The sequence below is a fragment of the Pan paniscus genome, chromosome 6 (assembly GCF_029289425.2).
Source record: "Pan paniscus chromosome 6, NHGRI_mPanPan1-v2.0_pri, whole genome shotgun sequence".
NCBI classification, from domain to species: Eukaryota; Metazoa; Chordata; class Mammalia; order Primates; family Hominidae; genus Pan; species Pan paniscus.
Window position 1 is genome coordinate 48,158,198 of NC_073255.2, and position 22,024 is coordinate 48,180,221.

The window sequence follows — 22,024 nt, forward strand, 5'->3', positions numbered from 1 at the left end:
ACAGGTGCTCACAACCATGCCCAGGTAATTTTTGATTTTTTTGTATAGACAGGGTCTCATTATATTGGCCAGGCTGGTCCCAAACTCCTGGCCTGAAGTGATACTCCTGCATGCTGGGATTACAGGCCACTGCACTGGCCCCTTTAATCCATTTTAAGTTGATTTTTGTATATAGTGTAAGATAAGGGTCCAACCTCATTCTTCTGCATCTGAATATCCAGTTGGTTTTTTTGTTTGTTTGTTTGTTTTTGTTTTTTCAGTATTTTTGAGACAGCGTCTAGCTCTGTCACCCAGGCTAGAGTGCACTGGCGCAACCTCAGCTCACTGCAACCTCCACCTCCTGGGTTCAAGCGATTCTTGTGCCTCAGCCTCCCAAGTAGCTTAGACTACAGGTGCATGCCACCATGCCCGGCTAATTTTTTTATTTTTAGTAGAGATGGAGTTTCACTACATTGGCCAGGCTGGTCTCAAACTTCTGACCTCAAATGATTCGCCCACCTTAGCCTCCCAAAGTGCTGGGATTACACGCATGAGCCACTGCACCTGGCCAGTCAATTGATCTTTGACAAAGGTGCCACAATACACAGTAGGGAAAGTACAGTCTCTCCAATAAATTGTATTGGTAAAACTGGATATTCAGGCTGGGTGCAGTGGCTCATGCCTGTAATCCCAGCACTCTTGAGGTCAGGAGTTCGAGAACAGCCTGGCCAGCATGGTGAAACCCTGTCTCTACTAAAAATACAAAAAGTAGCTGGGTGTGGTGGTTTGTGCCTATAATCCCAGCTACTTGGGAGGCTGAGGCAGGAGAGTCATTTGAACCTGGGAGGCAGAGGTTGCAGTGAGTGAGATTATGCTGCTAAACTGGACAGCCTGGGTGACAGATTGAGACCCTGTCTCCAAAAAAACATCAAAAACAAACAAACAAAAAAGCAATTGCCTGTAACTGTGTGTATTTATTTCTGAGCTTTCTATGCTGCTCCTTTGGTCTACATGTCTGTCTTCATGCCAATGCCATGCTGTTTTGATTACAATAGCTTTGTATTATATTTTGAAATCAAGAAGTATAATGCCTCCAGCTTTGTGTTTTTCACCTGAGACTGCTTTGGATTCCTTAACAGAATGAAGGATAAAAATTATATGATTGTCTCAGTGAATACAGAAAAAGCATTTAGCAATATTCAACATCTTCTCATGATAAAAACTTACAATAAATTAGGTATAGAAGGAATGTACCTCAACACAATAAAAGCTACATATTACAAGCCCACAGCTAGTATCATACCCAACTTTCTGCTATAACCTTCTACTTTCCCTTCTCCCTTAAAGAAAGAAAAAACAAAACTCCCTTTGAGGAGTTCTCTTAATTTCCTTAGTCATAGACTGTGCTGCCTCTCTACTCTTTCGTCCTATACTCATGCTTCAACACAATCTCAGCTTTCAGCTCTACTTCCTTCCCGGATACGCAACTGCTTTCCTCACAGATTTGTACATTCACAGGCTTTTCTCAAGGTAATTCTTCTAGAGCTGATCTATCAATTATGCACAGTAGGCACAATGCTTAAGACCCACAATACTTTAGGGGTACACAAAAATCTTTCAATTTTCATTTCATTTCAAATCAGAAAAAAGAGTGTAATAATAATAAATGCAGAATAATGAATTATCTTCATCTTTATACCAATGCAGGTATAGAATGTAATTTTTAATATTTTTATGAAGGAAAGAACCCACAAAGGCAAAAGTTCCCAGGGCCCACGGAAGTCATAATGGGCCCCTTCTTTTAAGTCAGCCTAGTCCCAGATCTCTCCCCACTCAAAACTCGTCCATTCTAGCCTCATCGGCAAGACCCGCACCAGAAGTAACAATACGGGTACTCATCAAAACCTGATTAATACTGATGGTTACATAACCCACTAAACTTACTAAAATCATTAAGTTGTCATTTTTATGATATGTAATATATACCTCAATAAAATTGTTTAAAAAAATGATATAAGTTGCTTAAAAAAGCAGAAACACAGGTATATCTAAGGACACAAAACAATGAATTTTAGATTACTATACTTGCTTGAGATTCAAAAGTTTATCAGTCAAAATGATAAGAATTAAAATTGTTTCTACTTGAATATGTTCATGTAATATTATCAATGTACATGTGTGAGTAAAGGATGGTCACATCAAAAGTGACAATATATTCTATATGTGCAAATAATTATGGTGCTTAAAAAACTAACTCATTGTAGTAGTAATTAAGGGAGCCTGGTTCCAATTAAGTACAGTAAGGACATTAAAACTTCCAAAAGATATTTCTGTAGGCCACAACAGAATAGAGCAACAGAATAAGCAGAACCACATCCAAACCCACTTCCTTGTTATTTACCAATATCATCTAAAGAACACTGTTTAGATGCTGATGTTAGTTGTCTTGACTGGACAAATTTAAATCATATTCAGACAAAAAAATCAAAAGAATTTTTGACAAGGGTTAAAAGTTTATAGCCTTAAAACTATAAAAACTGTGGTGCCCACTACAAACCACATCCTGGCAATTGTCATGTCTCTACAAGGAACTACTTGAAATGGTTTTGTTGTGGCTGAGGCAATCATTTCTGAGTTAATAATTAGCTAGTATTCCAATCAGGTGTAAATTGTCTTTTTCACACTAGATCACTTTTAAGAGGAATATAACAATTTCATTTTTAGCAACTAACATTCAATGTTATAATCATTCATCATTCTATGTAATATAATCAAAATGAGTAGGAAAATGAGTTTTTTACTACTGCATGAAATTGTATTCATTCTCATGCAGCTGAAATTAAATTCAAATGTTACCTGCTTAATGCAGGTGAACATTTATATTTAAAAAAATACTTTTTTTAATTTAAAAAAAGGTGAAGTTTCCTGTTACGCTTTTTTGAAAAGTACCTACAAATAGCACTCCTTATTTACATAAAGCAGATTTTAATCATGTTGTGGTTGGTTTTTAGATCTAGAATTTATAAGTGTTATCTTAAATTGAAAGACAAATTGCAGTCAGTCAAGGTTTACCTATTATGAAAAGTTATAATTATGATAAAATAATTAAGTTATTAGCCAACTTTTTAATCTAACATTACTAACACTGAAGTATTTTTTCAATAACCTAATAAAATTAATGCTTGTCATCATCATACTTTCTGATTTACAAAGTATTTTTCACATCCTTCATTGCATTAGATCCTAAAAACAACCCTCTACATTAGCATAGTAAATATTTGTAGATTGCTTCCCCAACATCCATTTCCCTCTCTTCTGGCCAAAAAATAACCATGCCATTCTTTGGAGGAATCACTTGTCCCCCAGTCTCAGCCACACAGTTTGGGTGGAGTTAACCCCATCGCTAGTACCAGGAATTGCTTATGCCACTCAGTGTATTCTATCTTTCAGGCCCCATTTATCAGTTTAGAAATGGTCCCTTAAACCAGTGAAATTATGTTCTTGTTTTCTGGGACTTCTAGGAAAGGGAACTTCCTTTATCTCTCATGGGAACTACTGTAAGATTCTGAAACTTTTTGGAATAATACGGTATAAGAATGTAAGATCTGGTAAGATCTGGCTGGATGCAGTGGCTCACACCTGTAATACCAACATGTTGGCAGGCCAAGGCAGGAAGTCCCTTAAGGCCAAGAGTTCAAGACTAGCCTGGACAACACAGTCAGACCCCCCCATCTCTAAAAAAAAAAAAAAACATACAAAAATTAGCCAGGCATAATGCCATACGCCTGTAGTCCAAACCACTAGGGAGGCTGAGGAAGGAGGATTGTTTGAGCCCAGGAGTTCGAGGTTTCAGTGAGCTATCATTGCACCACTGCATTCCAACCTGGACAAAAGCACGAGACCATATCTCTTTAAAAAAAAAAAAAAAGTGTAAGATCTGAAACCAAAACTGCTAAAACCTTAGTTCCACATAAGGAAGGATGGATAAAAGGGAAGGAGAGGGAAGAAGGTCAAGAGCATAGAGGAGAAAGGAAAACAGGAAAGTAAAGAAAGATGAGAGAGAAAAAGAGGAGAAAAGAGATGTCCAGGCTAGAGAAGGGCACATGAGAAGAAAGGGAGGACAGAGACAAGGAATAAAGCAGAGGCAAACAGAAAAACAGAGCTCAGGATGCAGCAAATCCAGAGAGTGAAAAAGTTCTTACCAGGCATTGCCTTGCACTTCAGGTAAGCTATAGAATAAATTATCTGCTATTGTGAATAGTATCGCAATAAACATATGTGTGCATGTGTCTTTATAGCAGCATGATTTATAGTCCTTTGGGTATATACCCAGTAATGGGATGGCTGGGTCAAATGGTATTTCTAGTCCTAGATCCCTGAGGAATCGCCACACTGACTTCCACAATGGTTGAACTAGTTTACAGTCCCACCAACAGTGTAAAAGTGTTCCTATTTCTCCACATCCTCTCCAGCACCTGTTGTTTCCTGACTTTTTAATGATTGCCATTCTAACTGGTGTGAGACGATATCTCACTGTGGTTTTGATTTGCATTTCTCTGATGGCCAGTGATGATAAGCATTTTTTCATGTGTCTTTTGGCTGCATAAATGTCTTCTTTTGAGAAGTGTCTGTTCATATCCTTTGCCCGAACCAACCCAAATGTCCAACAATGATAGACTGGATTAAGAAAATGTGGCACATATACACCATGGAATACTATGCAGCCATAAAAAATGATGAGTTCATGTCCTTTGTAGGGACATGGATGAAACTGGAAATCACCATTCTCAGTAAACTATCGCAAGGATAAAAAACCAAACACCGCATGTTCTCACTCATAGATGGGAATTGAACAATGAGAACACATGGACACAGGAAGGGGAACACCACACTCTGGGGACCGTTGTGGGGTGAGGGGAGAGGGGAGGGATAGCATTGGGAGATATACCTAGTGCTAAATGACGAGTTAATGGGTGCAACACACCAGCGTGGCACATGTATACATCTGTGGCTAACCTGCACATTGTGCACATGTACCCTAAAGCTTAAAGTATAATAATAAGAAGAAGAAGAAGAAGAAGAAGAACAAATTATCTGTTAAATTGCCTTTTGAAGTTCTCTAACCACTACTCACAGCCCAGAAGCTATTCTGAATGGGGCAGCTGTAGCAAGTCTATGAAGAGACATATTCTTTGCCTTAAAAGACCACCACCTAATAGAATTTATGAATAAAGAAACAGAACTCTTGCTCAGCACAGTGGCTCTGGCTGGGTGCAGTGGCTCACGCCTATAATCCCAGCACTTTGGGAGGCTGAGGCAGGTGGATCACTCAAGGTCAGGAGTTCAAGACCAGCCTGGCCAACATGGCGAAACCCCGTCTCTACCAAAAAATACAAAAAAAAAAAAAAAATTAGCCAGGAGTTTTGACACACGCCTGTAGTCCCAGTTACTCGGGAGGCTGAGGCACAAGAATTGCTCAACCTAGGAGTCGGAAGTTGCAGTGAGCTGAGATCCCATCACTGCACTCCAGCCTGGGCGACAGAAAAAGAAAAAAAGAAAGATAGTTAATGAGACTGAAATACACTAATTTTAGCAATCTGAGTTAACTGTAGTAGAATAGGCCAAATCACTGCTACTTTTTTTGCCAAAAGCAAATAATCTCATCATTAGCTGTTTATCGAGTACTTATCATAATTCTAATGGTTTACTATCTTTTCACATCTTCCTTGGCAAACCTAAGGGTTACGAGACATTCCCACTGGTAACAGTAGTTCTCACATTGATCTCAAAGGATTGGAAAAGCCAATCTTTGACAAAGGCTGGGCTGGGAATTGAGGATACCATGGTACACAAAAACATTGTGCCAGCAGTCATAGAATTTAGTCTCAGGGAGAAACAGGGACAATAAAAATAGACACAGACACAGACACACACACACACACACACACACACACCCCAAAAATGATTGACTATATACCTGTGTGTATATGCATGAGTTTGCCGTCACTGTGCCCTCACTTTGAAGCAGCCCTATGGTGATTCCACCTTCCCCACCCTTACTCCCAGGGAAATACACACCTTCACATGGTGAACCACTAGTTAGATGCTAGAAGTGAATTAAACTCTATGATACTCATCTAAATAATACAATACTCTTTATACATTAGAGTAAAGCAGCCTAGGTAAAAATCAGGAGACTTAAGTAGAGTCTCAACTCCACGACCTGCTACATAATTTGTGAGTACTGGTGTAAATAAAAACTATAGGGCCTCCTGTGGATGTTATTAACAAATTCAAGACAGTGACAGCAGAACATTTAACTAAGCCCAGGGCTACCCATGACTGCACAGATTACACACCCATGAAACCTTCATGGCTTCCAAACTTATTGCAACTTTTATGCAGTTGCTTACCCTACCTCAGGTTCCTTACAGCTTAAAATTAGAGGAAGAAAAGACTTTCTGCACCCTCCCATAACTAACATCTGTAGTTCTCTATTAAGGAGTGAAACCATTCATTTGAACAGAGTTCTTTTACCTTTTTATAGAAACACATTAAAATTCTGACCATGACTCGAAGCTACTGTTATGTAAAAACCCATACATAGTATTTCATTTTCAACCATATTGATGTTTTTTATTTCTATATACCTCCTTAATTTTGCCTAAGAGGAAAAAACATCCAAAGCAGTGTTCCAAGTTCACTATTTTCCCATGTATGCCTTTTAAATCTGAAATTCCCAACTGGGGTCTCTATGTCTAGAAAGTAGTTTTTCCCACAGTAAAATGTCTCCTTGCACAAATCAGATATTTTCTTTTTCTATCACGGAAAAATTATCTATTCAGAATCAACTTCCACATATGGTACAGCATCTGGGTCTGATCCAGTGAAAAGAAGGCAAAATGTCATTTTGACAGTGAGTTAACCCTTTTATTCCCCCAGTTTAGTATTTAGCACAACATAACTGATAACTACGGAAACCAGGAATTCTTTATCTGGGGTCTATAAACAGATTTCTGGGAGTTAATCAACTCAAGTGGAAAAAAAAGTGTATCTTTATTTTCATCAACCTCTAAAATTTAGCATTTTATTCTATTATAAATGTAGGTGACAAACCACAAGAATATTAGTGGTACCTATGACTTGATCACGAATAAATATTATGCATATCTTTGTATCATATTACAATTACTACAGATACCATGAAATACCATTTATGCTCAACATGACTTCAAAATTGTAATAGTGTTACACCCACTATTAGATATTGTGGTTTAATGTGTTAGTAAAAATTATATATTTTTAATAATGCAAAATTGATTTTTCCATTGAATATATTTCAGTATAACCAGCTTCCTTTGTAATCCTAAGTACCTTATTTTATGTGTTCAAAAACACAATTGCAAGGAAAAGTCCAGACTTCACCAGACTACCAAAGGGGTTCATGGCACATAAAAGGTGAAGAAACAAGTCAAAGTAAGTTACAGAGTACATGTGAAGCAACTATATCTCTTGTCTTACAAGAAGCAACAGACACATTCTAGTAAAAACAGCCTGGAAAATTTGGGTTCAACAATGATGTCTACATTACAACAAAATCTTCATGGTCCATGTATTTTAATATGAAAACAAGTACATGGGTCATTCGTGGTGGCTCATGCCTGTAATCCCAGCACTTTGGGAGGCCGAGGTGGGCAAATCACCTGAGGTCGGGAGTTCGAGACCAGCCTGACCGACATGGAGAAACCCCATCTCTACTAAAAATACAAAATTAGCCGGGCGTGGTGGCACATGCCTGTAACCCCAGCTACTCAGGAGGCTGAGGCAGAAGAATCGCTTGAACCCAGGAGGTGGAGGTTGCAGTGAGCCAAGATCGCGCCATTGCACTCCAGCCTGGGCAACAAGAGCAAAATTCCATCTCAAAAAAGAAAAGAAACAAGTACATCAAAATGAAACAGTTTTCATTGTTGTTGTGTTGGTTTTTGTATTGTTTTTGTACATGTGACCATAGAATTTGATCTGAAAAGGTATAACCCAGACACAGTTTTTATAACATTATCTGAAATGTTAGTTGGATTGTTACCTGGGATGACAGTAGGTTACAATCAATGAACAGTCCTTTCCCAGTTTTGTATTTTTGTATCAATCCAGCCATAATAGCTCCATATGCATACAGGCCAGTGGCAAGATCAGTCATAGCTACTCCTGGGCGAACTGGATCTCCATTCTGATTTGAAGGTTGGGTTGAGAAAGAAGAAATAATTAAACATTAAAAGAATCATATGATTTCTCAAATCTTCTAATGCGAAATAGAAAAAAGAATTGTCTATTAACTGTGCAGACACATACACACAAGAAAGTTAATAAAATAAATTGCTATTGTGAATATCTGTTGGTAATAGGAAAATATTTATATTTACTATATACTTCTCAGTGCATTTCTCTCCCCAATGCCTACTAACCAAACTAAAAATAAAAGATTTTTTAGAAACCGATCTGATGTTTCAATGTTTTAAATTCCTTCTTGATATATTTTATCTTGTTTATGCTAAAAAAATTAATTGAATTTAAATGAGTTAATTTGTTGGGGAGAAAGAGTTAAAGCAGTGTTTTTCTCCTATTGGGTGAGAGGCTCTCTCACAAAAAAAAAAAAAAAAAAAAAAAAAAAAAAAGAAGAAGGTAAAAAATCTGGTCAAACCTCCTTGTAAGCATGCCAATAGCTGGCAAAAATACTAACAGTGTTTGCTTAATAATTTAAAAAAAGACTATTTACCCATAAAAAGCTGTTAGCAGACTGCCCCTGAATTAGGATTACTACGATAGACAAACTGAGAATCTCAAGATTTATGGGACATGGAGCACTGGGCACAGGGCATGAGCTTTGCAACTATCTGGGTATAAAATGGAGATGTTTCACAGCCTGTAACACTCCCTGCTAATAACTCATATATTTCATTAAGGACCTCATCTACTGCTTTGGGCCACAGAGCTTTGTCTATTGCAGTAAGAAAGGATCCGGGGGCCTCTCTCAATGTCCCGGACATGTCTTTGCTTTTTCTGAGCCTTTTGATTGCCTGTATTCTTGAAATTATAAGGAAAGCTTAATATTGATTAACATCTCCACTTCATGTCAGTCTGACTTGACAATCCAATCCTTGGCCCATATGTAAAGATGTTAGAACAGTACTTGACACAAAATAAAAATCACCTATCAAAATTATCAACATTGTTATTAGTCATTGATATATCAGATAGTTTCTACTTGTCACTACCTTTAATTCTGCTAAGCCTTAAATCGCACAGAATACCTAAAAAAACTCACATTTCATATTTCATCTGGTTGATGCAGTGATTCAATTACCTCCTTATTAAGTCTAGCTTCTGTTGAATCATTTTCAGAAGTTAATTTGTCCTTTTTTTGTAGCCCATCATAAACCATGTTAATTGTTTTGCAAAAGTACTGTTTTGCAAAATAATGTTTAAAGCAAGTAACTGAGACTGTATAGTAGCTAAACTTATTTTTCCCTGCTTTTCAATACAATTTCAAGGACGATATTGCCATGAAACTTGGAAATGTCTGGCAGTTTACTATTATTATTGTCAAAAGTTGTAATGTAATGCCTTAAATCAATACACTTAAAATTAAATTTGTCATTAGAATTTAAAATTATTTAATGTCTTAAAAGTGAAAGACAAGTTCAAAGTTACATTGACCCTTTAACAACGAAGTTCTGAACTGCATGGATCCACTTATACGTGGAATTTTTTTTCAATAAAAGTTACACTAAAGGCTGGGCATGGTGGCTCACACCTGTAATCTCAGCACTTTGGGAGGCCAAGGCGAGTAGATCACCTGAAGTCAGGAGTTCAAGACCAGCCTGGCCAACATGGTGAAACCCCATCTCTACTGAAAATACAAAAATTAGCCAGGTGTGGTGGCACATATATGTAATCCCGGCTACTCAGGAGACTGAGGCAGGAGAACTGCTTGAACCCGGGAGGCGGAGGCTGCAGTGAGCTGAGATCGTGCCACTGCACTCCAGCATGGGTAACAGAGCAAGACTCCACCTCAAAAAAAATAATAATAATAATACTACCATATGATCCAGCAATTCCGCAGCTGGGTAGATATCCAAGAAAGAAGAAAATCAATCATGAAGAGATATGTGCACTCCCATGGTTATTGCAGCACTATTGACAACAGCGGAAATACGGAATAAACCCAAGTGTCCATCAATGGATGAATGGATAAAGAAAATGTGTTCACGCACAGTGGCTCATGCCTATAAATCCCAACACTTTGGAGGCCAAGCAGGAGGATCACTTGAGGCCACGAGTTCAAGAACAGCCTGGGTGACAGAGTAAGACCCTGTCTCTACCAAAAAATACAAAAATTAGCTGGGCATGGTGACACACACCCCTAGTACCAGCTACTTGGGAGTCTGAGGTGCAAAGATCACTTGAGTGCAGGAGTTCCAGGCTGGAATGAGCTACGATCATGCCACTGCCAATCTAGGCAAAAGACTTTTGCCAATCTAGGCAAAAGACTGAGACCCTGTATGTATGTGTGTGTATATATATATATATATATGTCACATTGCAGTTGTTTTTGAAACATATATATATAGAGAGAGAGAGAGAGACAGAGACAGAGAGAGAGGAATATTATTCAGCCATAAAAAATTAGCTGGGCAAAGAATAAATTCCTGTCATTTGCAACAATATGGATGTCACTGGAGGACATTATGTTAAGTGAAAGAAGCCAAGCACAGAAAGACAAATATCACATATTCTGACTCAGATGTGGAAGCTAACAAAGTAGATCTCATGAAGATAGAGAGCAGACTGCTGGTTACCAGAGGCTGGGAAGGGTAGGGGGAGGAGAGATGAAGAGAGGTTGATTAGTGGGTACAAACATACACTTAGATGGAAGAAATAAGAATTGTTGTTCAGTAGATCAGTACGGTGACTATAGTTAACATCAAAAGGCTGTACATTTCAAAATAGTTAGCAGGGAATAATTTGAATGTTCCTAGAACAGAGAAATGGTAAATATTTAAGGTGATGATGGGTATATCAACAGCCCTGATCTGATTATATTAATGTATGGAATGATCACATGAACCCTGAAAACATGTACACCTATTATGTATCGATTTTTAAAAAGCTAAAAAAATGAAACTTCTCAACCTAATAAAGGGCATCTATTAAAAATCATAACCCAGATCACACTTAAAAGTAAAGAACTGAATGTTTTCCCCTAAAATGAAGAACAAGACAAGAGGCCAGGCACGAAGGCTCATTCCTATAATCCCACACTTTGGGAGATTGAAGGGAGGGTCACTTAAGCTCAGGAGTTGGAGCCCAGACTGCACAACATAGTGAGACCCCCGCCTATATATTTTACAAAAGAAAAAAATTTTAACTAATTATTTTTTAAAAGAATGAGACAAGGATGTCCACTCTAACCACTTCAATTCAACATTACACTGGAGGTTTTAGCCAGTGCAGTTAGGGTGCAAAAAGAAATAAAATGAATTTAGATTGCAAAGAAAGAACTAAAACTATCTCAATTTGCAGATGACCCAGTCTTATATATCAAAAGTCCTAAGGAATCCACTAAAAAACTCTTAGAACTAGTAATTGAGTTAAGCAAGATTGCAAGATAAAAGCCAATATACAAACATCAGTTGTATTCTACACACTAGCAATAAACAAACAAAAAATGAAATAAAGAAAGTAATTCAATTTATAATAGGATAAAAAAGAATAAAATACTTAGAAATAAATTTAACAAAAGAAGTACAAACTTATACTCTTAAAATAATAAAATATTGTTGAAAGAAATTAAGACAAAAATAAACCAAAAGACATCTCACAGTCATGGAGCAGAAGACTTAATATTGTTAATATGGCAATGCTTCCCACACTCCTCTGCATATTCAAGGCAATTCTACCTACCAAAATCCTAGATACCTTTTTTGAAGAAATAAAATCTGATCCTAAAAATTCATATGGAAATACCATAAACAAAGAATAACCAATCTAGAAAAAGACAAAGTTAGAGGACTCACAAATTCCGATTTCAAAACTTACTACAAAGCTACTGTAATAAAGGCAGCATGGTACTGGTGGAAGGCAGACATATAAACAATAAAAATTCTCACATTTACATCCAATTACTTTTTGACAAATATGCCAACACAATTCAATTGGAAGAGTCTTTACAAAAAATGGTGAAAATAATAAAGTTGGATCCCCTCCTTGCAGTACATACAAAAATTGACTCTAAATGGACCAAAAATCTAAACTTAAGAGCTACAACTATATAACAAAAGAAAATATAGGAGTAAATCTTTACGATATTGGATTTGGCAATAATTTCTTTGATATGACATCAAAAGCACTAGCAACAAAAGAAAAAATAAATTGGACATAATTGAAATTAAAAATATGTGTTTCAAAGGACACCACCAAGAAAGTGAAAGGACAACCCAAAGAATAAGAGAAAGTTTAGTAAATCATGTACTTGATAAGAAATTTGTACAGAATTTCTTTTTTTTTTTTTTTTTTTTTTTTTTTTTGAGAAAGGGTCTTGCTCCATCACCCAGGCTGAAATCCAATGGTGTAATCTCGGCTCACTGCAACCTCCACCTCCCGGGTTCATGCAATTCTCTTATCTCAGCCTCCCGTGTAGCTGGGACCACAGGCGCACACCACCATGCCCAGCTAATTTTTGTATTTTTGTAGAGACAGGGTCTCCCCACGTTGCCCAGGCTGGTCTTGAACTCCTGGGCTCAAGCGATCCACTGGCCTGGGCCTCCCAAAGTGCTGGGATTAAAGGCATGAGTGATCACACCCAGCCCAGAATTTTTAAAGAACACTTACAATGCAAAAATAACAAGAAAAATGACCTAATTTAAATATGGGCAAAAGATCTCAATAGACATTTCTCCAAAGAAAATATACAAATGGTCATTAAACACATGTAAAGATGCTTAATATCATTAGCCATCAGAGAAATGCAAATGAAAACCACAGTGAGTCTACAACTCAACAATAAAAAGACAAATAATCCCATTTTTTAAAAATGGGTAGGTCAGGCGCAGTGGCTCATACCTGTGATCCCAGCACTTTGGGAGGCTGAAGCCGGAGGACTCCTTGAGCTCAGGAGTTTGAAACAAGCCTAGGCAAAAAAGCAAGTCCACATCTCTACGATAAATACAAAAATTAGCCAGACATAGTGGTGCACACCTGTGGTCCCAGCTACTAGGGACACTGAGGCAAAAGGATTGCTTGAACCCAGGAGGTGGATGTTGCAGTAAGCTGAGATTCCACCACTGCACTCTAGCCTGGGTAACAGAGCAAGACTCTGTCTCAAAAAAATAAATAAATAAATAAATAAAATAAAAAAATTAAAAAAGTAAAAATTGAAGTTAAATGGGCAGAGGTTTTAAAGACACATTTCTCCAAAGAACTAGATACAAATGACCAATGGGCACATGAAAAGATATTCAACATCATTAGTTGTCAGAGAAATGTAAATTAAAACCACAGTGAAATACTACTTCACACTCACAAGGATGACTATCATAAAAAAAGAGAAATAACAAGTGTCAAGAAGGATGTGAAGAAATGGAGCCTTCATGTACTATTGGTGGGACTGTGAAATGCGGTAGTCACTGTGATAAACAGTCTGGCAGTTCCTCAAAAAGTTAAATATAGAGTTACCATATGACCCAGCAATTTCACTACTAGGTATATACCCAAGAAAATGAAAGCATGGGCTGGGCGCATTGGCTCATGCCTGTAATCCCAGCACTTTGGGAGCCTGAGGCGGGCGGATCACGAGGTCAGGAGTTTGAGACTAGTCTGGCCAACATGGTGAAACTCCATCTCCCCTAAAAATACAAAAATTAGCCGGGCACGGTGGTGCACGCCTGTAATCCCAACTACTCGAGTCTGAGGCTTGAACCTGGGAGGCAGAAGTTGCAGTGGGCCAAGATTGCACCACTGCACTCCAACCTAGGGGACAGAGCAAGACTCCAACTAGGGGAAAAAAAAAAAAAAAAATTAAAAACAAGAAAATGAAAGCATGTGTCCTCACAAAAAGCTTAGACACAAATTTTTATAGCAGCATTATTCATAATAGCCTAAGAGTAGAAATAACCCAAATGTCCATCAAATGATAACAGATAACGTGGGGACTAGCTATATGGTAGGATATTTTAGGCAACAAAAAAGAAACTATTCTACTAATACAATATGGTGGGATATTTTAGGCAACAAAAAAGAAACAAACTATTCTACTAATACATGGAAGCACTTTAACAAATATTATGCTAAGTGAGAGAAGGCAGTCACAAAAGGCTGCATATTATATAATTCCATTTACGTGAACTGTCCACAACAGGCAAATCCATAGAGACAGAAGGTAGATTAGCCAGGGGCTGGGAGGAGGCAGGAATAGGGAATGACCACAAATAGGTAAGAGGTTTCTTTATGGGGTGATGAAAATGTTCTAAAATTGACTGTTGTAAGGTTGCAAAACCTGTGAAGTATACTAAAAGCCACTGAATTGTACGCTGTAAATGGGTGAGTTGTACAGTATATGAATTATATCCATAAAGCTGTTGTATTTTTAAACTCCATAATTCTGATAATTAAATGAAGCAGGAAAAATAAAGTTTTTAAAAAATCTTTAAAGACCTGCTTAAAATCATGTATTTAGTAAAAATTCTAGAAGTTTTCTTTCATTCAAGGCTATTGTTTTATTTCAATGAAGTTTTATTTCAGTCAAGGGTAACAATAACTAAAGAAGGGGTACCATTCACTCCTTAGTACAATTCTGAGGTGGCTATGCTCATACTGTGAAAATGTCTTATGAATATATTCCTATCATTGAAAAGTTGTCAGAACGCCAGAGAAATAAGGAAGCAAAAATAAATTACCACTTAGTGAGTAGAAATTCCCACAGAGAACGACACTGTGACTGTAAAGTGCCTAAGTATTCCCAGGTGCAAGAAGACAAAATCAGAGAAGGGGCTGTGTATCTACAAGGTACAACCCCCTTCCACATCTGGAACTCCACAGAGCCCTGCTGCTATGGCAGTACAAAACAATGTCTCCCTTCTCCTTAACTCTGGGATGAATGGGGTGGTATTGTCTCTATCATGGGTAAAGGGATTCATTACTCAAAATCTTTAGTAAAAATACATTGAAAAAAATGGGTAATTCACAAACCTTGTTATGCAGCATGCCTGAGAATCTCACCATAATTTATTAGAAGTGGACTTAAACTCATATACAGACTTTTAAACATCAAGTAATATTTTATTTTATTAAATTATAGCTCTAGAAATTGATAGTACAATTTTTATTTTGTTCATGGTCACTTAGAAACGGTTTTAAATGTATTTAGCTCTTTTCATGAATTAATGTAACCCTTTTGTCAGAGAGATTTATGAAAATTTTGCTGTAAAAGTAACAGATACGACTGTCATCAATAAAGACAAGAAAGGGAAGAGTCTCTAGTTAACACTTAAGACATACAATTATAGTGTGAGGACAAAGTATTAAATAAAAATACTAAAAGTCTTCTGATTATTCACTTCCCATATGTATTCATGTATTTCTCTATTTTCACCATTCCCAGTGTTATTTTCTTTTCTTTTCTTCCTTTTTTTTTGTTTTTGTTTGTTTGTTTGTTTTTGTTTTTTTTAGATGGAGTCTTGCTCTGTCTCCCAGGCTGCAGTGCAGTGGCATGATCTCAGCTCTCTGCAACCTCCACCTCCTGGCTTCAAGTGATTCTTCTGCCTCAGCCTCCCGAGTAGCTTGGGACTACAAATGCATGTCACCATGCCTGGCTAATTTTTTTATTTTTAGTAGAGATGGGGTTTCACCATATCGGCCAAGTTGATCTCAGACTCCTGACCTCGTGATGTGCCCGCCTTGGCCTCCCAAAGTGCTGGGATTATAGGCGTGAGCCATCATGCCCAGCCCCCAGTGGGTTATTTTCTTATACTCTGTCATCCCCCATTCATTCATGTATTCAAAAATTCACTAAAAGTAAAAGCTGACCATTAGTGGAAAAACCACTCAAATCTGAATAAGGTGCAGTTTAGATAAAAGAATTGTATCAATGATTATTAAAAGAAATTATCGATGATAATTTCTTAGTTTTGATCATAGCTGTACTTGAAAATGTTAACATTAAAGGAAATGGGGTGAAGAGTATAGGCACTCTACTACTTGTGCAACTTTTTTGATAGGTATAAAACTATTTCAGGCCAGGCACAGTGGCTCACACCTGTAATCCCAGCACTTTGGGAGGCCGAGGCGGGCAGATCACCTGAGGTCAGGAGTTTGAGACCAGCCTGACCAACATGGAGAGACTCCCTCTCTACTAAAAATACAAAATTAGCCAGGCATGGTGGCAAGCACCTGTAATCCCAGCTACTCAGGAGGCTGAGGTAGGAGAATCACTTGAATCCGTTGCACTCCAGCCTTGGCAACAAGAGCAAAACTCCATCTCAAAAAAAAAAAAAAAAGGAAAGGAAAGAAAAGAAAAGAAAAAGAAAAAAAACTATTTCAAAATTAAAAAGTTAAAAAGTAAAACCTGAAATTCCTTCTTTAAAAATTGATAATTTTGAAATGGCAGAAATGGTTTAGTGGTTTTTCTTTATTTTTTTGATTATGCAATCTAGAGATGAAGGGGAAAAACCACACCACTACCTGTGAAGGTTTTTGTTTTTTGTTTGTGTGTGTGTGTGTGTGTGGTTTTTTTTTTTTTTTTTGAGGCAGAGTTTTGCTCTGTTGCCCAGGCTGCAGTGCAGGGGCATGATCTCAGCTCACTGTAGCCTCCGCCTCCTAGGTTCAAGCGATTCTCCTGCCTCATTCTCCCAAGTATCTGGGATTACAGGCACATGCCATCATGCTCTGCTAATTTTTGTACTTTTAGTAGAGACGGGGTTTCATCATGTTGGCCTGGTCTCGATCTCATGGCTTAAAGTGATCTGCCTGTCTCAACATCCCAAAGTGCTGGCATTACAGGCCTGAGTCACTGCACCCAGCCAAAGGTTTTTTTTTGTTTGTTTCCTTTACATCCCGATCTCTTAAATCACAAAATTAAATATTTTAAAAGATTACTTACATACACAATTTAAGAATTTTTAACATTTTTATTCATTTCTCTATGCTCTTCCCACTACATTCAGAGCTTGCCAAATGAAATAGGGAAAGAAAAAAGAAAGAAATGAGGGAAGGAAGAAAAGAAGGAGGGGGGAGAGAGGGACAGCGTGAAAAAAAATCATGTGTTTTTCTAAGTTTCTAAAATCTTGTTTTGTTAAAAAGTGCATTGAAGCTGTAAATCAATTTGGGCATATGTTCAATAAAGAAGCATGAATTTGAAAAGTCGCCAAGCATTTTTCTCTTGTTACATTACTCAACCTAATTACTTCATAAAACAACAAAAGTGTTAAAACTTTTTTTAAGTAGTTGGCTTCATTTCTAAAATAAAAAATCATTCTTAAATGTATGTGTCCCTATGTTGTATCTTTATTTCATACTGAGTCATTCGTTATACTAATGTAATCTACAGAAATTTTTTTTGTATCCTGGGGCACACAAATTTTTTAATAAACCACTTTCCGAAATATAAATTTTTCTAGCATTTACTAACCACACAACCTTTGGAGAAGTTCTTGGCCTTTCTTAGTTTTTTTCTCAGTTGTCAAATATGGGTAATGATAAAATCTACTTCAGCATTTGATATGAGAATCAAGTAAGAAAAGGTATATAAAAGCACTTTATGAAGGTAAAAGGCTGCACAAATGAGACTTTTTATAAACTACTTGGTGTGATGATGGGACACCTGTCAGAATGACTTCGCAATAGTGCAGGGCAGAGAGACGAGATGAGAATCTCAATCAAGGACAAGTGGAGGCCATGGATTCAAGAGATACTTAGAAACTTGAATTCAGAGACTTTGACTATTGATCAGTTGGGGAGAGTAAAAAATGAAATAAATTTGGGGAAACAATCAACAGGAAATTAAGTTTCTTAATATGAAGGTAGTATTTTCATTGTTAAAACCACTATTCTCATGACTTGTAGCCCTAACTAGCAGGAAAACTGTCTTCAGTGGAATTGCAAGCATGGAGAACAAAGAATGGAATATTCAGATCAAATGAGGGTTTCCGTGCACACAGAACATGAGTCCTCACAGTCACTGCATTCACACTTCATGGGCACAGACTCTGCAACTATACAGCATCTGAACCTTCTGTTCCAAACACACACTCTACTTGAACCACTAATTGATACTAAAAATATGCTTACAGACGTTCACATACAAATTTCCACAAACTAACATTCCCCTACTTGAAGGAAATTCCATTTACTAACTCAAAACACTGAACTCCACTCCTTCCACTGCCTCATCTATAAACAGGCATAACAAAGTCTATTACTTATGTACCTCAGTAACACTATGGAGTCCTCCAGTCTAAATCACACCATTTTAGAACTTGAAAGGATCCTGTAGTTCAATCCTCTTATCAGTAAAGGTAAACAAGCAGGAAAGTACACGAGTTGTTTAGAGATCAGTGTCTACTAATTACTGACAAACAGAGCCCTAATAAGACAGAGAAAAGAGTCTTAACACTACAAAGCACTAAATGTAGGCTATAAGTGGTGAACAATCCCAACAAGAGAAAGGTCTTTACATTGCAGACTAGAACAGGAAGATCATTTTTCTTCATTACACCCTGAAAGACTTGAAGCTTTCACCCATACACCTCCAGCTAAACCTCAACAAACCACAAACCAGAAGAAAAAAAAAATGACGAATTGAGACCCCAGAAGAAAGGAAGAAAAAAGAAAGACTGACAGGAAGGGGGAAAGAAGAAAGCAAAAACTCTCTCTGATCTTCATCGCAGGTGGACTCACCATATTAGCCAGGCAACTCAAGGGAAAATGTAACAAAGGGATTTGTGTCATTCTCCAGATCCCTTGTAAGTGCCTGATTACCTAATATTATTAATGTCTTTGTAATACTATACTAAAATGTTCTGCCCTTCCAAACATGAAAAGTATGAACTTATAAATCATAATATCATATAGTCAAATTTTAGCATCCAACTTACTCTACACAAGGCTTACAAGCAAGCAATCCTTGTTACAGAAGAGAAGCTAAGGAAGAGTCAATTTAAATAAATACTGTGAGACGTTAAGTAGCAAAGTCAAGATGAGACCCCAAATCAATTTATCCAAAAACTGCTGCCTATACCACTTTTCTGGATTCGAATGCCTTCCTCAGGGCTTCATGATCAGGTTCGGATTAAATATTTTGCACTTAATAAACTAATAAGCTGTATTCAGATCTCTTTCACATCTGTAACATGTATGCTTCCAACATCATGTTTTTCAAAATGCTTTAACACATGTTGTCAGATTTAACACTAAAAGATAATTTTATAAGTGCCAATATTATCACTATTTTACAATTCATGAGAGAAATATTTAGGCTGGGCACCGTGGCTCATGCCTGTAATCCCAACATTTTGGGAGGCCAAGGTGGGCAGATCACTTAAAGTCAGGAGTTCAAGACCAGCCTGGCCAACATGGTGAAACCCATCTCTTCTAAAAATACAAAAATTAGCCAGATATGGTGGCACGCACCTGTGATCTCAGCTACTGGGGAGGCTGAGGCAGCAGAATCGCCTGAAAACAGGAGGCAGAGTTTGCAGTGAGCTGAGATGGCACCACTACACTTCAGCCTGATGACAGGGCAAGACTCTGTCTCAAAACAAAGAAATATTTGTTCTTTAACTTGTCAAAGTCACAGAGAGTAAATGATACAACTAGAACTCAGGAACTCTGATCCAAAAGCTTCTGTTCTTTTTGCTACCATCTTTTCTCCATATATTGTTTTATTATACATCAATATTCCTCATCTTTCCTTTTCAGACAATCACTAAAGAGCAAAAATTTTAAATGTGTGAGTTAATTTGTCATTTCTACAACTGCAGTCAAGAAATCATAGGCCCTAATGTGGTATGGCTTGTTCTTTTTTTTTTTTTTTTTTTTTTTTGAGAGAGTCTTGCTCTGTCGCCCAGGCTGGAGTGCAGTGGCACGATCTCGGCTCACTGCAAGGTCCACCTCCAGGGTTCACACCATTCTTCTGCCTCAGCCTCCCAAGTAGCTGGGACTACAAGGGCCCACTACCACGCTTGGCTAATTTTTTTTTTATTTTTTTATTTTTATTTTTGTATTTTCAGTAGAGACGGGGGTTTCACCATGTTAGCCAGGATGGTCTCGATCTCCTGACCTCATGATTCGCCCACCTCGGCCTCCCAAAGTGCTGAGACTACAGGCATGAGCCACCGCACCCAGCCGGTATGGCTTGTTCTTTGCAACTCAAGTGAACTGCAAACAATCTAATGTACCTACAGAGAAACATGCTTTTACCACTCAGAGATCAGGCAGGATGGGCACGTTCAGGGAGGTATGGCCATAGATGCTTTTACCATCTGAACAATGTAAACCAAAACTTTTTTCAGAAAATAATTGAAAGAATCAATTCATTGGCAGCCTACATTGAAAAATACACAAAACCACAAATTTCCAAAAATGCCTTAATACTTCGATCACACTATTTTCTTGTCTACTGACTGAAAACCATCTCAATCATTTTTACTAAGCTCCCACAGTGAGATTCCCAAAATATCATCTAGCCTGTCTGTCCTCATGAGTTTAAATAGAGTAAGACTGGGAGAAAATGAAATGGAAGGTTGGGGAATTGTGATATTTTAAGGAATAGACTAAGAAATAATTTCAAAAATTATTTCACATCTTTCCATGCTGCTCTTCAAGAAAAAGTTTCTTAGTTACAGTTTCTGTGCTACAGTTTTCTGCACTGATGGATCAGAGGGTAGAAAGAACAAATGTAAAAGTCAATGGCTCCAACTTCTGAAACAAAACAACATTTATATCCACGAAGATCTGCATATAAACAATCTTGCATTTAATAGGCATCCTCTGAACTCATTCTGTAAAAAACTTTTAAAGAGACATTTGGTCTAACTCCCTGCCTTTAGGTAGGTAAATTTCTAAGTCATCCAGGAGAGATGCTCATACCTCTCTTTAAGTATCTCCAGAGGACCGAGAAGAGTTACTGAGTGTTTATTACACGCCAGGCAAGCACTACAATGGAGAAAGGAGCTAGCATTGTTTCCTCCGTGTTTGTCTACACATCATCTCATTGAATCTTAGTACATATGTTGGGATACATGTTAGTATTCTCACTTTTACAAATGAAAAAATAATGAGGCTGAGAGATGTTAACTGGGACTAAGATTCCAAGCCAGGACTGTCTGAAGGCCCAAGATCTTTCTACTCCATCATGCTAATAGAAACTGCGTGACCCGGACCTATTTCTTTATCTTTTGGAAGATTCATTGCCCTAGTGTCAAAGAGCTCTTCATTAGGTAACTAAAACCTCTTCTCTGATATGAGCTAATATTCTCTTATTCATTGTTCTATGAATAATAACAATAACTGCTCTACATCTTACCCATAAAAATAGATTAAAACAGACATCAAATCATTTATTTGCCTTATCCAAGGCAAAAATTCCAGTCCCTATAGACTTTCACTGGAGAAAGTCTACTTTATATCCCTGAAATCATTTTGGCCATTTTTCTTCTCCAATTATAACAACTTTTTCAAAGCATTATGACCCAAATGAACACAACACTCTGAAAAGTAACTGAGATAGAAAAAAAAAGTGGGGGTGGGGTTCCTTGCTTTAATAAAATTCAGAAAGTAAAAATAGGCCAGGCATGGTGGCTCACACCTGTAATCCCAGCACTTTGGGAGGCCAAGGTGGGTGGATCACCTGAGGTCAGGAGTTCAAGACCAGCCTGGCCAACTGAAAATACAAAAATTAGCCAGGCATGGTGGCACACACCTGTAGTCCCAGCTACTCGGGAGGCTGAGGCATGAGAATCCCTTGAACCCAGAAGGCAGAGGTTGCAGTAAGCCG

At 37.6% G+C, this 22,024-nt stretch overlaps 1 protein-coding gene across 3 annotated transcripts in view; it reads right to left on the reverse strand.

The window, feature by feature from the left end:
* SUGCT (succinyl-CoA:glutarate-CoA transferase) overlaps positions 1-22,024 on the reverse strand; it is a 719,374-nt gene that overhangs the window by 578,230 nt on the left and 119,120 nt on the right. For 2 of the 3 annotated variants that reach the window (XM_034963995.3, XM_003808696.7), the window contains exon 8: positions 8,063-8,206. The exons of the other annotated variant lie outside the window; for it this stretch is intronic. In XM_034963995.3, the coding sequence (XP_034819886.1) occupies positions 8,063-8,206 (144 nt within the window). The remainder of the gene's footprint in view (positions 1-8,062; positions 8,207-22,024) is intronic. 3 annotated transcript variants of the gene reach the window in all.